At 41.6% G+C, this 23291-nt stretch overlaps 1 protein-coding gene across 1 annotated transcript in view; it reads left to right on the top strand.

Moving 5' to 3' along the window:
- The window catches only part of LOC127580572 (mucin-19-like), a 72944-nt gene that overhangs the window by 17234 nt on the left and 32419 nt on the right, over positions 1-23291 (top strand). The window contains exons 8-17 of the mRNA XM_052034156.1: positions 3222-3354; positions 3530-3652; positions 8200-8320; positions 8408-8546; positions 8658-8750; positions 8829-8901; positions 8983-9120; positions 10882-11040; positions 18367-18601; positions 18685-18746. Of these exons, the coding sequence (XP_051890116.1) occupies positions 3222-3354; positions 3530-3652; positions 8200-8320; positions 8408-8546; positions 8658-8750; positions 8829-8901; positions 8983-9120; positions 10882-11040; positions 18367-18601; positions 18685-18746 (1276 nt within the window). The remainder of the gene's footprint in view (positions 1-3221; positions 3355-3529; positions 3653-8199; positions 8321-8407; positions 8547-8657; positions 8751-8828; positions 8902-8982; positions 9121-10881; positions 11041-18366; positions 18602-18684; positions 18747-23291) is intronic.

The following is a 23291-nucleotide window of genomic DNA, read 5'->3' as shown; positions in this document are numbered from 1 at the left end:
AAAGGAAAAAAATCAACTAATGTCAATGTGTGTTCCGTACAGACTGAGACAAGAGAAATGATATCAGGGACCAAGGAAATGTCAGAAAAATTAAGCAAATATTTTGTGTCTTACTTCATGGAAAAATACACTGATACCTCATGGAAATATTGGAGAACTGCAGGTCATGGGTGAATGAAGAACTCAAAGGGATTAGCCTTTATAGAAAACTGATGCCTTTGACAGGCAGGATCCGATGACGATTTTGAAGGAGGTAGCTAAAGAGGCAGTGGATGTGCTGGCTGTCATCTCTCAAATGCTCATAGAGTCTGTCACAGCTGGAAAGTAGCAAATGTAATTCCACTATTTACAAAAGGAAAGAGGGAAAACGGGGAACTGTAGACCAGTTAGTTTAACATCAGTAGTAGGGAAAATTCTGGAATCTATTATTAAGGAAGTAGCAATTTTGCATAAGGAAAATGATATTACAGCATATATTATAACTGTATAGTGACTGTAAAATTGAAACTAAATAAGGATAAAACTGGACAGACCACCGAGCATTAAAGTAGAACCCAGCCCAATCAACCTTGTAAGGTCCTTCTCATGATCACCTGGGGTTGGTATCGAAATTGAGAGAGTTGTTTCAGAGATTAGTCAAGTTACAGATGTACTCGTCCATTCATACTATTGGATTCGGGTCTAAATTGTTTTTCTTGTAGTTTAACTTTTCTTTATGCTTGCTTATGTTTGTATAATCACCTGTTTGTCTGTAAATGTTCAGTGGATTTTCAGTAATTTGTAGTATAGCTGGTTCTGTACTTCTGTAGCTTCTTTGTCTGTAAACCTGAGGTGTCATGTAGCATAAATCAAGACTGTCCCTGTTGTCTCACAGGCTATTCTTATCAGGGAAGACTCCTTTATCTATCCAGCTTGAACCAGTTCTCAGTATAGAGAAAGACCATGAGGCAGGTACTTTGTTCAGTTACTGTTTGTGTGAGTTCCTAGTGAGAGTGAGTTAGTTAGAGTCAGTGTTATTTGCTTGCAGTTCTTTACTGCTATTTCTTTGTTATGAACATCTAATAAAACAGCTGCGACCACAAGATTTGCACCTCATCCTCGACTTCTGAAGAACCTTCTGGACAATATCTCCAGATCCAACAGTACCTTGTAGGTAACATGTCAGACTTCTGCATCACAATCCTTAATTACATCCTGTCCCACCAGCAGGACAGATCAAAAATGAGATGATAGTACAGAGGGGCACAGGCAGGAGGGAGTCCTCAATATACCATGATGTCTCATGGCATCTAGTCAACAAAGAGTGAGTAACCACTGCCCTCATCCCCCACCACCCCTTCCCTGCCACAATTGATGAATCAATGGTCCTCCATGTTGAGCAACACTTATACGAATTGAACAACACTTATAAGAATCACTGAAGGCAGTTAGGGCACAGAATGTACTCTGGATGGGGTATTTCAATGCTGTCACCCAGACATCACACGTCATGGCTTGATGGCGTCACCACCGATCTAGCTCGCCGAATCCTGAAAGACGTAGCTGCCAGACTGGGTTTGCAGTACATGATGAGCAATCTAACATGAAAGATAAACCCAACTGACCTCCTTTTCCTCCATGGACAAAGTTGTTATTACACCAGCTATAAGTCAAGGATATGATAGGGTATTCTCCACTTACCTGGATGAACGCACACCTGATATTTGAGAACCTCAACATTATCCAAGGCATCGCGAGCTACTTTTTTGGCACCTCATCCGACAACTTAATCATTCACTCTCTCCACCATTGGCACACTATGGCTACATTGTGTGTCATTTCAAAATACACTGCGGTTGCTCAGGCACTCTGATGACACCTTACAAACTCACAACGAAGGTAGCAAGCACATGGGAACACCATCAGTGACAGGGTGCTCTCCAGGTCACACACCAACCTAATCTGGAAATTTATTGTTCCTTCATCACTTTTGGGTTAGAATTATGGAGATACTGATCCTGCAATGCTGTGAGAATGTCATCAGAATGACTGCAGTGATCAAGAAGGCAGCCCACTGTCACCTTCTCAGGGATAATTGGGGATGGGCAAAAATAATGGTTAGGCTTTGGGGAATCATGAGGTGAGTCACATAAGCAAAGGATGCCCAGCCTCTGATCTTTTCTAGCCATTGTATTCACGTGGCTAGTCTACCTGAGTTTCCTGTGAATGCATAACCTGTAGGATATTGATAGTGGGGAACTCAGTCATGATAAAGCCATTGAATGTCAAGGGTTATCTCCTTCTTGTTGGAATTGGTCATTTCCTGTCATTTGTGTGACAGAAATTTTAATTCCCAGTTTTAACATAAGTCTGTTCATCCCACATCAACCGCCCAATGTCAATTAACTCATTGATTGCACCCTGTGGAAGGTTAATGACGTAATGTCTCTAGTTCTTCCAGGCCGGGCATGTCTGTTTATAAACATCACAGAGTTAGCCTTCAGTAAAGTGTACCAATATTTAATATTGAAGAAAAGACTAATAACATGCAATCTAAATAATTTGTTCTTTGATATCACACCTGATTTTCTTTTCCATATTGCACATATTTATGCTTGGCAATGTTAAATATTTTGATGAATTAATTCTGGTCATTCAGATATGGATTTATAGATTTACCACTTGCTTGACTGGCATAACCAGCACCTAATGTTGTTGTTACTAAAGTGTAAAACAGAGTTAACATTTCAGGTTGCTGCCTTTTCACCAGAACTTTCAGCACATTTATGACCCATTGTGATAACATAATTTTCAGTCACCTTTCTAGAGATTAGTACAAAAATGGGATAAACTCTATTGTGGGTGCCTGATCTATAGTTTATTTTTTGTGTTGAGGTGGCATGCTAAAAATGTAATCTCAGACTTTCAACCTGCTCTGCAATGGTTTCAGATTTGTAACACATTATCGACTGTTCAATTAGAAAATGTTAAAATTGTATTCTATTTCTTTTTATCAAAGTTCAGCCTCATGGATCTAATGTTGAATGAAAATGCTTTCAAATCTTGACTGAGTGTAAATGCATTTCTTTGGAAAATGGAAACATTTGTTAAATATAATTGTTTAAAACCAAGGCAAGAGTTAGAATTTAATTTGAAACATTCTGTCAGAATTGATTTCATTCTTAAAAACCCTTTAGTAGGTGTGTGATTTTATATTTTATTGTTTTCCTTATTTTCTTTAGCTCTGCCTTGAGACCATCTCAAGCCATTTTTTCTGTGGTGATATTGAAGCCTATGAAAAGCTGTGTTCAATAGATGCCTGTGCTTTTCCAAATAATCATCAGGGCCACTGCCCTAGTTTAACAGAATTGGCACGTCAGAAGATATGCAGGCAGGGGTGGAGGGAAACCTCAGGATGTGGTATGTTTTTCTCCATACTGAGAAAATAAGTACATAGTTTAAAGTTAAAATTCCTAAATATTTTCACTCTGAAATTGCACAATGACTTATTGTAACTGGCAGTGAAGAATGCATGAATTTTCCTTTCCAGAAAATCCTAAATGCCCTGGGAATCAGATCTACAATGATTTTGGTCAACCATTTATTCCAACTTGTACTGATCCAGATCCTCGGCAGAAAAATGTTACCGAAAGTACTTGTGAATGTCCAAAAGGTAACAATACTTTTGCCTAAGACCAATTCATTATGTTGGACTTAATGAGTTAGAAAATGGCTGATGGCTAACTAGTGCAACCATAGAGAACTGCCAGTGAGCTGCAGTGCATTCCAGACTTCAGTAACCGTGCACTACAATGCATAAGTCTGGAATGTGCCAGAGTCGCATGCAAGTGCATCCGACGTCTCAATCGGCCCCGGGTTCAAGTTCACTCCAGGAAAATCCAGGAAAATCTCAGTTGAGAGATAAGGTAAATCTAGTATTTGGCTTCCCAGCTTCTTGCCAGCTATCCATTTGAATGGTGTCAGCAACCTTCATGAGAAAGGTGCTTGTCTCTTTGTTTACTTTTCTTCATTTCATTGTTTAAGTTGTGATTTTTATGTAGTTGATGTGTTTTTAAGATATTTTTCTTTTAATAATTTAAAAATAAAATTACCTATCTTGTTTTTCGTTTCCAAATGTTTCTGAAATGTCTTGACAATAGCAAAAAAGGCTTTTGGCAGAAGCTAACAGGAAGTCTGCTATACTGAGCAGCAATGGTGATGAACCTTCAAAGTCATTAGGAGGCATGCTGTTGCAAAAGCTTGGTACATGGTGGTGAGAACATGCTACCTGTGAGGCATTGGTTGAGTTCTGCGTGATCTGGCCCAATATGTTGTGTCAGCCTCCTGTGGTATTACTTAGGTGTAGTGAGTGGATGAAGGATATGCAGGAGAAGAAAAAGGTATAAGGAAAGGATAAAAGAATGAAGGAGGAATATGCCAAATACAAGCAATCCAGGGAGCAGAATAGAACCAATAGGGTTAGTATAGAACCAATGATATTTTGAAACTTCATTGCCATTGCTGCTCAGCAAAGCAACCCAGCCCTATCCTATTACCTTCTGTCAACAGCCTTTTTGCTATTACTCTGATTGGAGACATTTGGAAATGATAAAAACAATACAAGTAATGAAAAAGAAATTATTAAACAACACAAAAGGTATTGGGATGGGAGGTGTGGTCAGGGATTGGGGGTTGGGGAGGATGAGAGGTTAGTGCAAACAGCAATGACCTGTCAGGGATAACTGAGTCAGTGGGAAATTGGGAGTGTTATTGGAGGAAACAGGGTAACATCTTGAACCATGAAGGGAATAAGGTGCTGACGGCTTGACAGTTGTGAGTGGAGAACTTGTGACCAAAATTATCTTCCTTGCTGGGGTGTGGCAGGATTTGGAGCTGATAAATTGTTTAATGTGGGATGAGGGGTGCTGGGAATCAAAATCTCACCCGGAAGGATGGAAATACTCGGGGCATCGAGCACATGATGATTAAGAATACGACTCATCTTTGCTGAACAAATAAAAAAGGTCAATGCCTTTTTCATTCAGGAACGTTATTCTGAGTGATGTTTGAGACTCAGCAAGAGACAAGTCCCATTTTGTTATTTTTTTTTCTCCACGCGTCATGGATTGAATTGGTCTTCCGGACAGTAGAACTGCTGAAGCCAGCAATTTGTCTCATTCTACATCACCGCTTGAATTTGAAGAATCACCATGCCATTGTGGTCTTTTATTAAATAGGGAAGCGCGTGAAAGCATTGAGTAACAGTCTGTTGGAGACAAAATGGAAAATAAAATGAAGGCTCCTGATACATGATGACTAAAAATTTGTTGTCCACTCTGAGGGGCATACTAAATAATTGCTCTGTGTTGTTCCCATTACCTGTTATGGCTATGCTGCAAACTTGAGTGGCAAGGAAGCCAAGACACCAGATGCTGTTAAACTCTCAGTGTGTACTTTACTTTGCATGCTGACTGATGAGTCCAGAACAAGTGCTGACTCCAGGTGTGTCAGGGGTAGGATGGGAGAGGCCCAGTCGTTAGAGGACCCACTAAATTGTGGGAATTACGGAATGGAATTGAATTGTACTGAAATCCGTGTTTTCCATAGCCATAACAGGTAATGGGAACAACACAGAGCAATTATTTAGTATGCCCCTCAGAGTGGACAACAAATTTTTAGTCATCATGTATTGGGACTCTACCGATTAAGATCAGGGCCAGGAGCAATTGGAGAGTTGGGTGGTTGGGGGTCAGGTGTTGTGGTGTGAGATTGGAGGGCTGATGAAGGCCTGGAGTTGATAATGAGATTTACCTCAGTGGGATCTCTGTGCAAAGTAGTGTAATTGAAACTTAGTTTTCCCTGGAGCAATCAACAACAGCCACTCCTTGAAACAACAAGTAGCTGATCTCGATCCCCGCAAAGCCTAGGCTCAGATCACTCTGTACAACTTACCCTTTGGAACCTCCTTGGCACCCCTACCCACTGCACATGACCCCTTTCCCCTCATCGCAGCATATCGACCCTCTTCCCTCTCACCACAGCACATCGATCCTCTACCCCTCACCACAGCTCCTCCCTCTCCATTATGCCCCGACCATAACACAGGCCAGATGAGGTTTCTAGCTGGCAGCCCTTAAACCTGGCCTCAGTTCAGACTACTTGTATGGCACGTTATAGAGCCAAAAAATGTGCAAAACCCATTCGATTGGATGTGAGACCATGGGTGCGACTGCAGTTTGCAAGAGGGATCCATCATTGATATGTCTTATTGTTTTTTAGTAGTCCAGGAACATATATATCTGGAAATTGGATTACACCTATTTTTTTGGTGTGCTAAAAGTCGTTGCTGATTCGGAAACCTCACAAAAATTTGTGAATTTGACAAAAATATATTTGACTGGGTGTTTAGCACCCAGGAACATATGCTAAAACAGGACCTGCAGTGATCACACTCAGTTGATTTGTATCTTCCAACAGATTGCTGAATGGAGCAATAAAATTTCATCGGTGGATCAGGGATTCATTCTTTGATGTCATAGAGGTGCAGCTTGGAAATAGGCCCTTTGGCACAAAAAGTCTGTGCTAACCATCAAACACCAATTTTTACAGTAATCCTACAGCAACCCAATTTTATTCTCCCCATATTTCCATCAACTGCCCACTAGATTCTACCCCTCACGTACACACTAGGGACAATTTACATTGGCCAATTAACTTAACAATCCACATGTCTTGGGATGTGGGAGGGAACCAGAGCACCCAGAGGAAAGCCATGCAGTCACATGGAGAACATGCAAATTCCCAAATTCCACACAGCACCAGAAGTCATGATTAAATCCAGGTCACTGAAGCTGTATTGCAGTGGCTCTACTAGTTGCACTTCTGCGCCATCCTACGTGTTGTTATCCGTGCAGGTGTACCTGAAAAGTAGTATCTGAGAGATTATTAAATCTCCTCTTGGCTACGCTGCCTGATTATTATTGTTCTGTATTGATGGTAACCATTGGAGTCAGGAGGGGGTCATTTGCTTTGCATTGGGGACTATGATTTCATAGGTTCATTACAGAAGTGTCCTTCTACCATGGAGTCTCTCGCATCATGTACTCTGCCTCTTCTGCTGAGTTGGCAAATGAGTCTGCAAATGCTGAGCAAAGACATCCCGTGGTAGCCAACTTCCCCCTGCTTCTCTTACACCTACTCCTTGTCATGCTCTGCCCCATGTTATTCATGAGGTCCGGTATCCTTTGTTACCTGCTGCTTTCTTCAGTTCACAAGATTGTATCACATTCAGAACTCAATGATAATGTCACTACATCTGCTAGGCATGTTCTGCAAGTCATCACCAGATTTGGCAATGCAGTCTCGTCTCTGGAAAACCGATGAAAGTTTGCACTTTTGTTCTTATCATTCGGTGGCTCTTGATGGATCTGAGTTGAGATTGCATGAACCTGAGGGTGGCCTAGTAAATGAAAAGACAGAAACTGCAATTATTGTCGCCTCCCCTTCCCAAACCAATACCACCAGCTTGAAAAGTTACCAACGTCATTGCCTGTCAAAGGTCTTCTGCAGTCATGTGGAATGGTCCTTCGACAATGAAATTCAGAGTCAAGTTGACCTTAACCTTCATATAGAGCAGTCCAGGCGCAAGATTGTGGCAGAAGGGCTTCCCACATAGAGCCACATTTGTCAGTGGTGACAGCCTTCAGAAACCTGAGCCTGTGACTCCATTGTTCACCAAGAACGCGTGGTCATTGTGGGATACACGTAAAGGCTCCAGCTTGCATCAGGAAGGACAGAAACAGGTGTTGTGTGAAAGCTGATCTCATTAGATATATACCTGATGTGGGAAATTGCACCTGAACATACCCAGTCTAATTTCCTTTCAGATGTTGTTTCATTCGCTGGTATGATCTATTCTGGGTAAACCAATTCAGTCATATGAGATCAAAATCATATGAGGTCTGCAGATCAGTCATATGAGAGCAAAAGACCAACTTCATCTTCAATTTATTATATTTCTATTTTAATTCATTGCCATCCAACTCAGTAACAACTTCTGCTCTATGAATGTAAATTCTCTTTGTTTAATATTTGCGAAAATTCCAACTTAAACACATCATTAAAATTCCAGTTCCGGATATGACAAGGATATTAAAGTAAAATCTTTCTCGCCTGTTCATGAAAACTGAGCACTTAAGCAGATATCTTGTTCTATTCCAGACACTGTTCTTGATAACGTAAGACGCAACAACAAATGCATCAGAAAATCAGATTGTCCGTGTGAGTACAGTGGAAAGGTGTATGATGCTGGAGAAGAAAGAAACACTTCTTGTGAAACATGGTAATGGCTTCTAATTCATCCCATTTTGGATCATTCGTTCACTCTCTCATCAAATATTTCACTAAAAATATTGTTTTTTTTTCTTAGTTTTTGCAAAAGTGGGCTTTGGGAATGTTCTCATAAGAGTTGTTCCAGAAATTGCAAAGTGGAAGAAGGAACACATATTACAACATTTGATGGGAAATATTATAATTTAAGAGGAGAATGCACATACATTGCAGTTCATGTAAGTGAGATATTTTGCTACATCTGTGGTAAAAGGTATCTGTGATAACAATCCTTGTTTGGAAGATTTAAAGTGAAAAATTTTAAAGCCTTTTTTTTGAAAATCCGGCAGGGAGGTTCCTGGACGGTGAAGATTGAGATGCATTTATGCTACAAAGCAACCGATCAGATATGCTTACGGCGTGTTATATTTTCCGAGGATAAGGTAACAGTTAATGATGTTTTGCATTGCTTTTTATTACAGTTTTGAATGATATTTGAAAACAATGTTTTTTTTATATAGACCACGTATGAATTCAATAACAATGGTGATGTTACTCTGGATGGAGAAAATGTTGCACTTCCACTGAAAAGGGGTACGAATAAAATTAAAGAAAATTAAGATTCCTTAAAGATGAAACTATAATTAAGTTAAATGAACATTTTTTATTTCACAGATGGAACGATAATATTTAAACCGTCTTCACATTTCATTCAATTTGAAACAACACATGGGTTGGCAATGCAAATACAAATTTCTCCCATCATGCAGCTTTACATTTCGCTGCTGGATGATAAAAAACAAAATTTAAGAGGTAAGGCTAATTGACTATTCAGGAGTGAACAAAATTTAAATGAATTAACTGTAAAGTCTAAGGCATTGAGCGCCAATCACTCTTCAGTATATGTGGTCACCTCCCTTGCCGTCCACAGCTGTGATGGGAGTCCTGTGCCTCGAGTGATGCCACATCATTGCAAAGTGCATAATCTTCAGTGAGACAAAGACAGGAACTTGTTGCACTTAAGTGCACAAAGTAAAAAGGCTGCAAATAATGATGGAGTAAGGAAAACTATTGCAAAATATTTTGACATTGGAAAATGTCAAATGATGTGAGTTCATCAGATGTTGTGATCAAGCAGTGAAGTTAGATTAAAGACCCTTTAATTTGTGTACCATTGGAGATTTCAGTATGTTGTTGTGCTCTTTGCATTTTTGATTGTGAAGCCACAGTCATTCTGCTGATTTGGGCAATCCAATTTCAGTAGGATGGAGGTGGAAAGTGTGGTATTGACAATGTGTCATAATTTCCTATGCATCTGATGCTGTGTAGAGTTCAGATGCAATAGCATGGATTGTAACCTGAAGTTCCTGATCTAGTTTTGTTCAGAAATCCAGCAATGGGCAGTGGAGTGATCTCTTAAGGAATGGATGCTACAAGATTGAACTTCTTGGCATACATAACATAGTTAACCAAACTTTTAGCCACTGTATTCTGAGGAATTACCGATGTCTCTGCAGTATAGCTTAGAACATATCAAAGAGAAGCCAGTCAAGCTTGTTCATAGAAAAAGAATCTGATAATAAGCAATTACCAAATACATTTACCTATCTTACTAGGCGATTGGTCAATATCACTTTTGTTCAGGACACCCTTACCTTTGTTTTCCTTGCTCATATTTAGGTCATTAAAGGGGTGTTGGGTGAGTGGGATGAAACCCATGCAGAGTGCGTAAGGGTGGCAGTGTTTAGAAGGAGCTGAAGTGCAGAGTGTGGAACAGTAGCATCTGGATGCCTAATAAGGTTTATAGCAACTGGAATTGAAATGGAAGAAAGGTTTATGTGAATGTTTCTTTGAAAGCCAATTCCATGTCTGCAAATATATCAAAGGGGCAAAGTTAATCAAGAGTGAGAAGGCCCTCGGAGGAAGGATCCTTATTAAACTCTTGAGGTGGTAGTACAGGGGCCAGTGAAACTATTGCTAGAGATACTGCGTCCACAGGATAGTTCGGAATGGAACTGCTGTCGAGAGCTGGACCGTGGAGCAGAACGTTTGCGAGGTGACAGTTTGAGAGAGTGTCAGAGCTTGCAGGGAGATTGAAGGGGTCAAGGAGAGACAGTGGTCACAATTACAAAAGAGAAGATTTTTGGTCTGGGTCGGAGTGTCAATTCAGTGCATCAGCAATGATGGAAGCCTGATTCAAACATAGGCTAATGGAAAAGATGAGCACACATGTGGGCTTTGATGGTTATTCAAGGACTTTGGTAAAATAAAGGGAGTTTGAATAGGTGTGGTGATTTTAGAGAGGATTTATTAACTCCATTGAAATTAAAATCATTTGTGGAACACTGGTTTGCTTCAAAATAGAGGAAAACAGATGAAGCAAAGATGTGCATTAAACAATCAGTGTGATAACATATTTAAAGTTATGTTTTCTTCAGTGTGTTGTCTGAGGAACAAGTACTGTAAAGTAGTTCAAACCGGCTCTGAGTTTATGACGTGACCCAATTAAAAGAATTGGGTCAAATCGAGTCAAATCATCGTTTTTCTCATGTTCTGCTAATGTTTGTTTCATAGGTTTATGTGGCAATTTTAATGGCAAGGCTGCTGATGACTTCATGTCTATACAGAATGTGGTGGAACAATCACATGTCCTGTTTGCTCATTCATGGGCAGTTGACTCTAAATGCAGCCCTCCTGAAAAGGAAAATCCAACTTGTGTCAGTTCAGAAAAAGGTAATGTACTGTTCCTGCCCCAAACTTTTGCTGCGATAAGTGTGCGGTCCAATACAGAATACTTTTGTCATTGATCATTTTAGTGAACCTTGTGTTAATTTTTGCACACTAAAGATGGATGGATCGAGTTTGGGTTATTGTAGGAGCAAGTGAAAGCCCAGTATAGTGCTGTGATAGTGATTAAAGCCCAGGTTAAACATGAAGGTCTAGCACAATTTTTTCGGTGATGGGGCATCCCTGTCAAACTTCCTGTTCCAAAAGATCTCCACGCTCTATTGCAGAGGCCTATGGTCAGACTCCACCTACCCTGACAATGAAGACTGTACCACAACCTTCTTCAGGGTGCTCCCCTAGAGGCCAGGTTTGGCAATCAGATTAAGTTCCAGGCTGGGGAGAGAGAGTCAATATGAGGAACAGCAGAGCAGCAGATAGTGTTACAGCTGCAAATCTCCAATGGCCTGTGCTCAATTTGTACTCGGGTGATAATAAGTTTTTGCAGTTCCATATACTTAGCATCAAAGATGGGCTGCTCGAGATGGCAAGATTATGGCAGGGATAATTTATTCCAACTATATCTATATTAAGTTTGATTATAATATCTGAATTCAAGATACTCCATTGCAGAGTATAAGCAATCACATTTTCAAATTCTATTACAGAATATTATGCAAAACAACATTGCTCTATGCTGAAAAACAATGGTGTTTTTGCTCAGTGTCATTCTACAGTTGATTACATTCAATACTATCAGGTAAGGACAAACATTATGTAAATATGTGCAAATGTAAACCTCTCATAATTGAAACAACATGAAAAGTTACACAACCATTTTTAACAGAAAGGATGAAAGAGACAGTAAAACCTGTCCTACAATCCCACCCCCAGCCTCTTAAATTACCTTGCAAACTCATCCGAGCTTCATCACGATTCCACAATCCCATTATTTCATTCATTTTCAGTATCTGGGCATCACCGGCAAGGCCAGTATTTATAGCCCATCCCTAAATGTCTTTGAGAAGATGGTCATGATGAAATGCCTTCTTGAACCACTGCAGTCCTTCTGGTGAAGGCATTCCTTCCAAGCAGAAGCTCCAAGATTTTGACTCAGTGGGATTTGAGAGGTGCTATCGAGGTAACCTGGGCAAATAATTGCATGGCATTTTTTTAACTAGTATGTACTGCAACCAGTGTGCTCCAGTAATGGAGCAAAGGAGTACTTTGGGTGACTGAGAGGGTGCCAATCAAGTGGGCTTCTTTGGCCTGGATGGTGTTGAACTTCGTGAGGGGTGTTGACACTGCAATTATCTATGAATGTGGACAATACTCTATCATGTTTATGGTATGCCTTGTTGATTGTGGAAAGGTCTTGAGGTTTAAGGAAGTGAGATGCTTGCTGCAAGATACCCAGCCTCTTACCTGCTCTTGTAGTCACAGTATTAATGTGGCTGGACAAGTTGAGCTTCTGGTCAGTGGTGGCCCTCATGATGAGGGTGGATTTGATGATGATAATGCCATTGAGTGTCAAGGACAGGTAGTTAAACTCCCTCTTGCTGGAGATTGGATGACATTTTTGGAGCATGAATGTTACTTGCCTCATATCAGCCCGTGCCTGAATGTTTAGGTCTTGCTGCTTGCAATCATGGATCGCTTTATAGCTGTGGAGTTGTGAATGGATTTACAGAAGCCTGCAAACATTTCCACTTCTGACCATTTAGTGGAAGGAAGGTCATGATGAAGCAGCTGAGATGGTTGGGCTTCAAACACTACCCTAAGGAACTCCTGCAGTTATGTCCTAGGATTGGGATGACTGAACTCCAGCAACCGCAGCCGTCTTCCTTTATGTGAGGTTGTCTGGCATGTCGGACTGGGAGGCCAACCATTTGTCTGGCAAACTTAGATGGGATGAGGCCTCAGAAGTCACACGTGTCGATTGGATAATAGTTGAATACGAACCCTTTTTGGTCTACAATGTTACAAAGGTTCAGCTTCTGCTGTTGTCATCTCTGGATTTCAGTTTGCAAAATGCATATTAATTTAGTAATGTTCAATGAAGAAAATAATTGTTACATGTGCATTTGTATTAAAGCTGTGCAGGATTTCCATTTGCAACTGCCAGGATGTCGATCACTGTTTCTGTGCTGCTCTGGGGGCATATGTTCATGCGTGTGCTGCAAGAGGTGTCATTCTGAAAGGCTGGGCTGCAGAAGTTTGCAGTAAGTTGAGATTCTTACCTTTCATAGAATTTCACAGCTTTTCCTGCAGAAAGAAGATCAATTTCTAACATAAAATAAAGCTTTGAGTTTATTGATGTTCAGAGACCCAAGCCCATTAACATGTAAATATTGCTTTTTATTGAGAAAATGTATTTTAATATGATGGCAGCATTTTTGATTGATTGATTAGAAATAGTGAGATGACAGCTTATGGACCTACCAGCACCAAATAAAGTGGTGACTGAGTTATTAATAGAGAGGAGAGTTCACTGAGTACCCAAAAAGGAAGTAAAATGAAAACACTCATCGTATTCACATTAATATAATCCCTTTTACTTTGAAACAAGTTCAGATGAAGAAGCTATCAGCCGATTTGATGTCTTGTTTTCAGAATATTATTCCTACTCTCTTTCCATTACAGTGAGAAGCTGTTTCTTAAATGAGTGCAGCATGGTGACCTCAAAAGCTCTTCCTGATATTTGGTTCCAGCAGGTTTTACCCACGATTAAAGAGATGTTCAGTGACATTAATTCTAAATTACTCTTCACACCCTTGAAACTATGTACCATTTTTCTTGCTGCCCTAGTATTAATTTAGTTTCATCTTCTTCATTCTATTAAGTGTCTTCCAAGATAGTATCTTAGAGAAACAGTGGAGCTAAAATGGCCAAGATGATCAAGTTTTTCCCAACAGCTCAGCACAGGTTGGAAACTGGAGTTGAGGTCACAATTCAATCAGCCATGACATTAAATGGTGAAAAAGGCCCCTAATTCACATGTTCATAATCAATAATCAGGCTTGTTACATTTCTCTATTCTGTCGAGGGTGACAATGAAAGGACTGTAATGTATTCTGATAATGAGTGTACCTTGGAGGAAAACCCAGAGGCAATCTTAGGAAATAGAAGTAATGTGTCTGGCAACTGTAGCAAACAAAGCAAAGGGAATTGCTGCACCTTATAGATTATACACAGTGTAGCCATATTGTGCCACTGTTGAGGTAGTAAGTACAGTGGATGGTGTGGTAATAAAGAGACTTGCTTCGTCCTGGATAGTGCCAAGCTTCCTGAGTGACGTTGAAGCTGGATTAATCCAGTGGAAGGTATTCTACCATATTATTGACTGGAGCCTTACAGGTGGTACAAGGCTCTAGTGAGTTGGGAGATGTGCCACTCACTGCAGTGTACCTAATCTCGTTTCGACAAAATATCAATTTATTAATGTCACTGGGCTGATTGACTAGAATGACTAATCACTAGAATGTTGATAGCAAGAGTTTTAATGATAGTTAATGCCTTTAAATGTTAGACTTTGCCTCTCTCTCATGTGGTACAAATTTATTTGTCACTTCTCAGCATGGATCTAAATATTGTGCAGGCCTTTTTGCCTTGGGTGTGGATTGCTTTGTTTTTTGAGGAGTTACAAATGGGACTAAACTCTATCCAATCAACATTGAACATTCTCATAGGTCACAAGAAAACAAGAAAATATTAGCAGTAGGACACCAGGCCACTCAAACCTGCCCTGTCATTCAATACGATCATTGCTGATCAGTGCTGGCCTCGATTCCCTTCCAGTGCCATTCCCCAAAACCCTAAATTCCTCAATCTTTCAAATATTTATGTAACTTCACCTTCGTGATCTGGTCTCCACCACACTCAAGGGCGGAGAATTCCAGAGATTCACTACCTTCTGCAAGAAGAATTTCTACAAACCATAATTTTAAATGACCGGCCTCTTATTTTGTAGCTCTGTCTCCTGTTTGTGAATCTCTCACTAGTCAAGCAGAGAAACAGAGTTTAACCTTTCAAGTTGAAGACCATTCATCAAATATCCTGAGGAAGGGTCTTTAATCTACGTGCTAACTCTGTTTCCCTTCCCTCAGATGCTCTCTTGTCTGCTGGATGTTTCCAGCATCTTTTTATTTTGGATTTCCAGCGTTTGCAGTTTTTACTTTGTTTATATGGAACATTCTCAGTTCTGACATGATGAAAGAATTATTCTTGATGAAGCAGCTGCAGACATTTGAGCTTAGGACATTGCCCTAAAGAATCCCTGCAATCTTGTTCCTGGGTATGAGATAATTTACCTGTAACAACAGCAGTCATTTTCCTATGTGTGACATAGGAAACCATTGGAGGGTTTCCCCCGAATCTCACTAGTTTTAATTTTCAGCATCTGGCCGACTCATTGGTACACCAGATCTTTATCTGTAGACTTGCTGTCCACATACACGAGGTCAGACATGTATTATTAGGAGTGTGAATAGAGTGCGGCCACAGAGTTACGGCCGGGGTCGGAGTTGGGAAAACCAGGGATCGGGAACAATCTGGAGTGTGAACTGGGGTCCACAGTGTTTCTAAGTTTGATTTTGTCTCAACGTTCCAGATCCCGGCTCCAGCTGCAGACGTGGCTTGTTCTCGCAGTAATACAAGCTGAAACTCACCAGATTCTGTTTCCAAAGCTCCCTTTAAAGTTACTAGGGCATAATTTATCCAGGTTCACTGTAAAATGTGTTATAGTACTGTATGACGTTAAAAAAAGTAAAAGTCTTGGGGTAATAGGAGTAACATTTAACAGTCTAGAAAACTTGCCAGTCTGGCACCACCGAAGTCTCAAGGATAAAAACAAAACTGCTGGAGGAACCCAGAAGTCAGGCAGCATCTGAAGAAGCAAAGGGATAGCTCACGATTTGGGTTCATGATTTCATGAGGGAGGGGTGAGGCAAGGGCTGGCAGGCAATAGTTAGAACCTGCTGAGGAGGGAGATGCTGGACAGATGGAGCCAGGTGGTGAGGGAGGGGGTTGAGTCAGGAGACAGTGGCTGGTGGGTGGAAGGTAGAGACAGATAAGGAAAGAGAAAAAATGGGCTCAGATGGAGCCATGTGGTAGGAGGGGAGGGTGGAGGTCGAGACAGAGGCTGGAAGGCGATAAGTGGAAACAAGAAGCTGCAGATACTGGAATCTGATAAGTAAGAAAGATAAGTGGAACAAGATAAGGGAGGGATGATGATGGCCAGATGGAACAGTTGAGGGAGGGGACAGGAGAACCAGAAGGTGCAGTGTGTGGGTGAGGGGATTAAACCGGATTACAAGGAGAAGGTGGAGGTGGGTGGGGGGGGGGGGGGGGGGAATGAACCCGAAGGACAGAAAAAGGAGCACAGAGCATGTGAGTTAACTGAAGTTGGAAAATTCAATGCTCATACCATTGCGTTATATACCACTCAGGCAGAAAATGAGGTGCTGTTCTTCTCCGTGGAGAAGGCTGAGGACTGACAGGTCAGTGTGGGAATGGGAAGGTGAGTTGAAATAACCTGCATCTGGAAAGTCAGGATGGCCAATGGGGACAGAGCATATGTGTTCCGCAAGATGGTTACCTCGTCTAGGGCTTGGTCCCGCTGATGTAGAGGAGGCCACGTTGAGAGCACCAAGTGTAGTAGATGAGATTTGAAGAGGTGCATGCGAATTTTTGTCTGACCTGGAGGGGCTCTTTGGTGAGGGAGGAAGTGTAAGGATAAGTGCTGCACCTCCTAAGGCTGAGCGAACCAGGGAGTCACGGAGAGAGTGGTCTCTGCGGAAAGCAGAGGGGGTGGGGAGGGGAAGAATGTGGACTGATGGTGGATCCTGTTGCAGCTGGCAGAAATGATGAAGGATAATGTGCTAGATGTGAAGGCTAGTAGGGTGAAAGGTGAGGACCAAGGGAACTCTCTGTGCTGTCTGGGTGGAGTGGAGTAAGAGCAGAAGTCCTGGAAGTGGGAGGAAACGTGAAAGAGGGCTCCATCAACTACAGTACAATGAAAGCCACTTTTCTTGAAGGAGAAGGACATTTCAGATGTCCTAGAGTGGAAAGCCTCATCTTGAGAACAGATATAGTGGAGATGGAGAAACCTGAGAAAAGGGATGGAGTCCTTAAAGGAGACAGGGTGGGAGGTGTAGTCAAGGTACTTGTGGGAGTCAAGTGGCTTTATAGTAAAAATGGTTCTGTCTCCCCACCAGTTCCATCTGCCTATCACCCACACACAGCACATTCTGGTTCTCCGATCCCCTCTGCCAATTGGTTCCATCTACCCCTCATTCCTCCCTGATTTGTTTCCAATTATCGCCTTCCAGCCTCTGTCTCTTACCCCACTACACACCACACACCCACACTTGGCTCCAATCTGCCCTTAGGCTTTTTTTTTTCTCTCGTTCCTTATCTGTCTCTACCTATCACCCACCAGCCACTGGTTTCCTAATTCCACACCTCCTCCACCCCACCTGGCTCCATCTGTCCATATTCTCCCTCTTCACCTTTTGTCTCCCAGCCCCTGCCTCACCCTTCCTTCTCACCTCTTTATACTGGCTGCTTCCCCTCTACACGCTATCATGATGCAGAGTCTCAACTTGAATCATCGACCATTCCTTCCCCTCTACAGATGCTATTTGACCCTTTGAGTTCCTCCAGAAGTTTGATTTTTGCTCCATATTCCAGCATCTGCATTCTTCTGTGCCCCAAAGACCCAAGGGTGTCAGAGTTTTATTGTGCCTGGGTTCTTCATCCAAAACTTGCTGCCTTGACTCCAAGTTCATTGAATCCTATCTCAGCTCTGGAATTCAAATTATTTCTCCATGTTTGAATAAGGCTGTTGTGAGATCTGGAGTGGTGTGGGCCTGATGGAACTAAAACTGTGTATTGATCAAGAGGCTCTTTATGACTAAGTGCTGCGATAGCCCTGTCAAGAAGAGCTTTCGTAACTTCACTGGCAATTGAAAGTAAACTGAAGGAGCAGTAATTGGACAGAATGGATTTGTTCTTTTTTTTGTGGACAGGACATACGTGGACAAGCTTCCACAATCAGAAATATTGCAGATGCGCTTGAACAGCTTGGGTAGAGTACTTGTCATTATGACTCTCATCCTCTTATCTAGCCATTGTTGACTGTGGTTTGCTCAGCTACTTTTGGAGATCTTGTGATGAAAATCAGCTGAAATTTGGCATCTGTGGCCAGTTGTGCCTATCATTTTCAAGATGCGTCTGCTGACCTGACACTTCTTTCTCAAGATGTGAGTGCTTCAGCCTTGTGTTGGCTTTCATTAGCACTCATCTCTACTTTGAGGCCTATGATTTTTGTTCCAGATACAACCTGTGAGAACAACCAAGTTTTTGACAATGAAATGACAACCTGTAACCGGAACTGCAGATCAGTAGCAAAAGCTGATTTCACTTGTAACGTGAAGGATACACCAGTTTATGGCTGTGGCTGTCTTGAGGGCAAGTACATGAATGAAAAGGGAGCCTGTGTTGATAAGAAGGAATGTCCGTGTTATCACAAGGGCACATATCTTAAACCTGGAGAGAAAGTTGATGATTGGTAAGGAAACCTGTTAAAGTCTATTAAAATTTAATCATTAACCAAATGAATCAAGATCCTTAAACCTTCCTTTGTTCCATCAGCTATTGCCAAGGTGGATCAATTATTTGCAATCCAATTACTGAAACCACTGCTACTCCCACAGGTAAAATTAGTATCTTTTCAAGCTGTTATGATCTGAGGCATGCATTTAAATCTCCATGAAATAATTCTCCTTTTTTGTACTTATTAGTATGTACGAATGGAAAGGAACTTCTTCGTTGTTCCCCTTCTGGAAATCAGACTCACTGTGGAAAGAAATGCAGTAACCTGGCATTACCATGTGTAAGTGATTCCAACGTTACAAGCTTGTTAAAATTGTGTGTACTTGCATACGACACAAAATACACACAATATGATAACATAATTTGCTTTAACTTAAACCCTATTATATATTTTATATATATCAAATGAGCTGTTTAAATCAGGGGGCATGGTAACATAATGGTTACATTACTGGGATAATAATCGAGTGGCCTGGAGTAACTATCAAAGACATGGGTAGAATAAGAAGCTACCATTGGTAATGGTGATATTGAGGGTTTGCTTCTATGTCTGTGATCTATGACTTCTTTTTGATTCATTCATTAGATTTGGGTGTTGCTGGCAAGGTCGGCGTTTAATGCCCAACCTTGAATGGCCTTGATCTGAATGATTTCATTGACCATTTTTAAACAACACCTTAGAGCCAACTACTTGTGATCCTCATTTTGGAATAAGGGGTTGGGCACTTAGAACTGAATGGAAAATAAATTTCTTCATAACCTATCCTGTGGATGCTCAGTTATTGAATATGTTCAAGGCTGCGATCGATAGACTGGGATCAAAGGAAATGGGGCTCGAGAGGGAAAATGCAATTGATATAAAGTTCAGTGATGAAATGGGCTTCAGAGGCTGTATAATTTGCCTTTGTTCCCATTTCATATGTTCTTAAGTTGATAACAACATGGAATGGATTGAGAAAGAAAATTCCATTCTGTGCAGTTATCTAAATTCTTTACTAATCATATCTGCATATAGTCTGAAAATGTCAATTCTGATTATTATATGTTCTTATTGTATGGAGACATACAAAATAGGGGCATGAGTAGGCCATTTTACCCTTCAAGCCTACTTTACGATTCAGTACAATTATGGCTGATCATCTAACTCTATAATATTCCTGCTTTCTCTCCACACCCTGTGATGCCTTTTGTGCATGGAAACCTGTCTATCTCCTTCTCAAACATATTTAGCAACTTGACCTTCACAATGTTTCGTGGTAGAGAATTCCACAGCTTCACCACCCTCTGAGTGAAGGAGTTTCTCCTCATTTCAATCTGAAATCTTTGCCCAGTAACTTGAGTCTGCAATCCCTCATTCTGGACTCCCCAGCCAGGGAAAACACTCTCCCTGCATTCAACCTGTATGGCCCTGACAGAATTCTTTAAGTTTTAATGAGGTCTCCTCTCACTTTTCTAAATTCTACTTAATGTAAGCCAACTTGACATAATCTCCCCTCATACAGCAGTTCTACCATTCCAGGACCAGTCAACCTTTCTGCACTCCCTCATGGCAAGTGTCAACATAATTAGGTAAGGAGGCCAAAACTGTACACGGCACTCCAAATGTGGTCTAAGCAAAGCCCTGCATTACTGTAACAGCTCAGGCTCTTGCTATGAAGACCGACATCACATTTGCCTTTTTAACTGCTTGGTGTACCTGAATGTTTATTTTCTGTGACTGTTGTACAAGAATACCCAAGTTGCTTTATACCTGAACACTTTCCAATCTTAAACTATTTAAATAATATGCCACCTTTCCGTTCTTCCTATTGAAGAGAATAACTCCAAATGTTATCCTGCTCTGCCGTGTCTTTTCCCCACCTGCTCATTCTGTCTGAGTCAGGTTGACGCTTCGAAGCATCCTCCTCAAATTCACAAACCAGTCCAATTTAATGTCACTGGCAAACTTCAAAATATTACATTTTGTTCTCTCATCCAAATCATGCATGTATATTATGAATAGCTGAGGCCCAAACACTGATAAATGTGATATCCCACTGGATATCAGTTGCCACCCCAAAAAAGACCCCTTTATTCCAATTTTCTTTTTCCTGGTTGTCAACCAATTTTCATTCCAGATCAATCTATTACCACCGATACTATGTGCTTTAATTTTAGGTTAACCTTTCATTTACAACTTTCTGAAAATCTAACAATTCCATGTGCATTGGTTCGCCCTTATCCATTCTACCAATTAGACTTCCAAAAAGCTCTTGCCGGTTTGTCAAACACTTTACCTTCCAGAATCCACGTTGACTTTGTGGAATCCAATTGATACTTTCTATGTCTCCTGTTACTTCGTCCTTTATCATAATCATTAAAATTTTCCCCGCTACTGATGTCCAGCTAATTGGTCTTATAGTGTTTTTGCTTTCTCTCTCCCTTTATTTAAATTGTGGCTTTATATTTGCCATCCTCTGATGTGAAGAAACTATGGCATAATTTATAGAGTTCTGGAAAATAGTAACTTTTTCCATGGCTACCTCCTTCAGTATTCTGCAATGCAAATTATCTGGATCTAGGGATATATTGGCTTTCACTGCCATTCATTTTTCCTGTTGTATTTTCTTAGTAATACTCGCTTCCTTTAGTCCCTCACCTTCATCAGATTCTTGGTTCCTCAACAGTTCTTAAAAGTTACTCGTGTCTTCTTCTATGAAGATAGACATAAATATTTATTTAATTGCTCTGCCATTTCCTTGTTCCCTGAAATGAATTCTCCCATTTCTGACTATTTGGTAGCTAGTCCCACATATTAAGCTAGTCCAGAATGTTAAGGCACATGGGATCCAAGACAAGCTGGCTAACTGGATCCAAAATGGGCTTCATGATGGGAGGCAGAGGGTAGTGATGGAGAGAGGTTTCCCTGACGGGAAGTCTGTGACCATTGGTGTACCACAGGGATCAATGCAGGGACCCTCGTTAAGGACTTGGATGCGAACGTCAGCAGATGACACAAAAGTTGGTGGTGTTGTGGATGGCAAGGAAGGTTCTCAAAGGTCGCAGCAGAATATGGATCAGAATTGATGAGCTGGAGTCGCAGCTTCAAACACTGCGAAGCATCAGGGAGGGAGAGAGTTATGTAGAAACTGTGCATCGTGAGACAGTCACCCCCCCTTAGAGCAGGTACTTCTGGGGTCCAGGAAGTAGATAGAAGGGTGACTGTCAGGGGAGGGAGAGAAAAGGAAGAAGAAAACGAACAGGCAGACAGTACAGAGGATCCCGGAGGCTGTTCCCCTCAATAACAGGTTTTCTGCTTTAGAAGCTGTTGAGGGGGATGACCTGCAGGGATCAAGCAGCAGTAGCCAGGTCTCTGGCACTGGGACCGGTCCTGCTGCTCTAAAGGGAAGGGAGGAGAAGAGGAGGGCAGGAGCGACAGGGGACTCGATAGTCAGAGAAACAGATAGGAGGTTCTGTGGAAGTGAGCGTGAATCCCAGATGGTATGTTGCCTCCCAGGTGCCAGGGTCCAGGATGTCTCTGACTTGTTCCACAAGATTCTTGAGCGGGAGGGAGAACAGCCAGAAGTCGTGGTACATGTTGGTACCAACGACATAGGTAGGAAAAGGGATGAGGTCCTGAAAAGTGAGTTTAGGGAGGTAGGCAGAAGGCTGAAGAACAGGACCTCAAGGGTAGCAATCTCAGGATTGCTGCCAGTGCCACGTGATAGTGAAGGTAGGAATAGGGGGAGATGACAAATGAATGCGTGGCTGAGGAGTTGGCGCAGGGCAGAAGGTTTTAGATATTTGGGTCATTGGGATCTCTTCTGGGGAAGGTGGGACCTATACAGAGAGGATGGGTTACACCTGAACCCGAGGGGGGCCAATATCCTTGCAGGCGTGTTTGCTAGGGTGGTTCGGGAGGGTTGAAACTAGTTAGCGAGAGGGATGGGAAGCAGAGGAGTCGATTGGAGGAAGAGTCAGATGTAACATGTCGAGAGGCTTTGAGGAAGGAGAAGCAGAGTACAGGGTATAAAAGTAGAAAGGTGGATGGGCTAAAGTGCATTTACTTAAATGCAAGAAGTATCAGGAATAAGGGTGATGAACTGAGAGCTTGGATAAGTACATGGAACTATGATATTGTGGCCCTTGCAGAGACTTGGCTGTCACCAGGGCAGGAATGGATATTGAATATTCCCGGTTTTCAGTGTTTTAAAAGGGAAAGGGAGGGGGGGGAGAAGAGGAGGACGGGTGGCGATACTGGTCAGGGATACTATTACAGCTGCAGAAAGGGTGGTTAATGTAGAAGGGTCCTCTCTAGAGTCAGTATGGGTGGAAGTTAGGAACAAGAAAGGAGCAGTTACTCTACTGGGAGTATTCTATAGGCCCCCCGGTAGCAGCAGGGATACTGAGGAGCAGATTGGGAGGCAGATCTTGGAAAGATGCAAGAATAACAGGGTTGTTATCGTGGGAGACTTCAACTTCCCAAAGATTGATTGGCACCTGCTTAGTGCCAAAGGTTTAGACGGGGCAGAGTTTAAGTGTATCCAGGACGAATTCCTGTCACAGTATGTTGACAGACCGACTAGAGGGAATGCCATATTATATCTAGTATTAAGCAATGAACCGAGTCAGGTGACAGATCTCTCGGTGGGTGAGCATTTGGGGGA

Source organism: Pristis pectinata, chromosome 19 (genome assembly GCF_009764475.1).
Source record: "Pristis pectinata isolate sPriPec2 chromosome 19, sPriPec2.1.pri, whole genome shotgun sequence".
Lineage (NCBI taxonomy): Eukaryota > Metazoa > Chordata > Chondrichthyes > Rhinopristiformes > Pristidae > Pristis > Pristis pectinata.
Note: the sequence above shows the minus strand (reverse complement) of the source record. Positions and strands in the feature narration are given on the sequence as shown.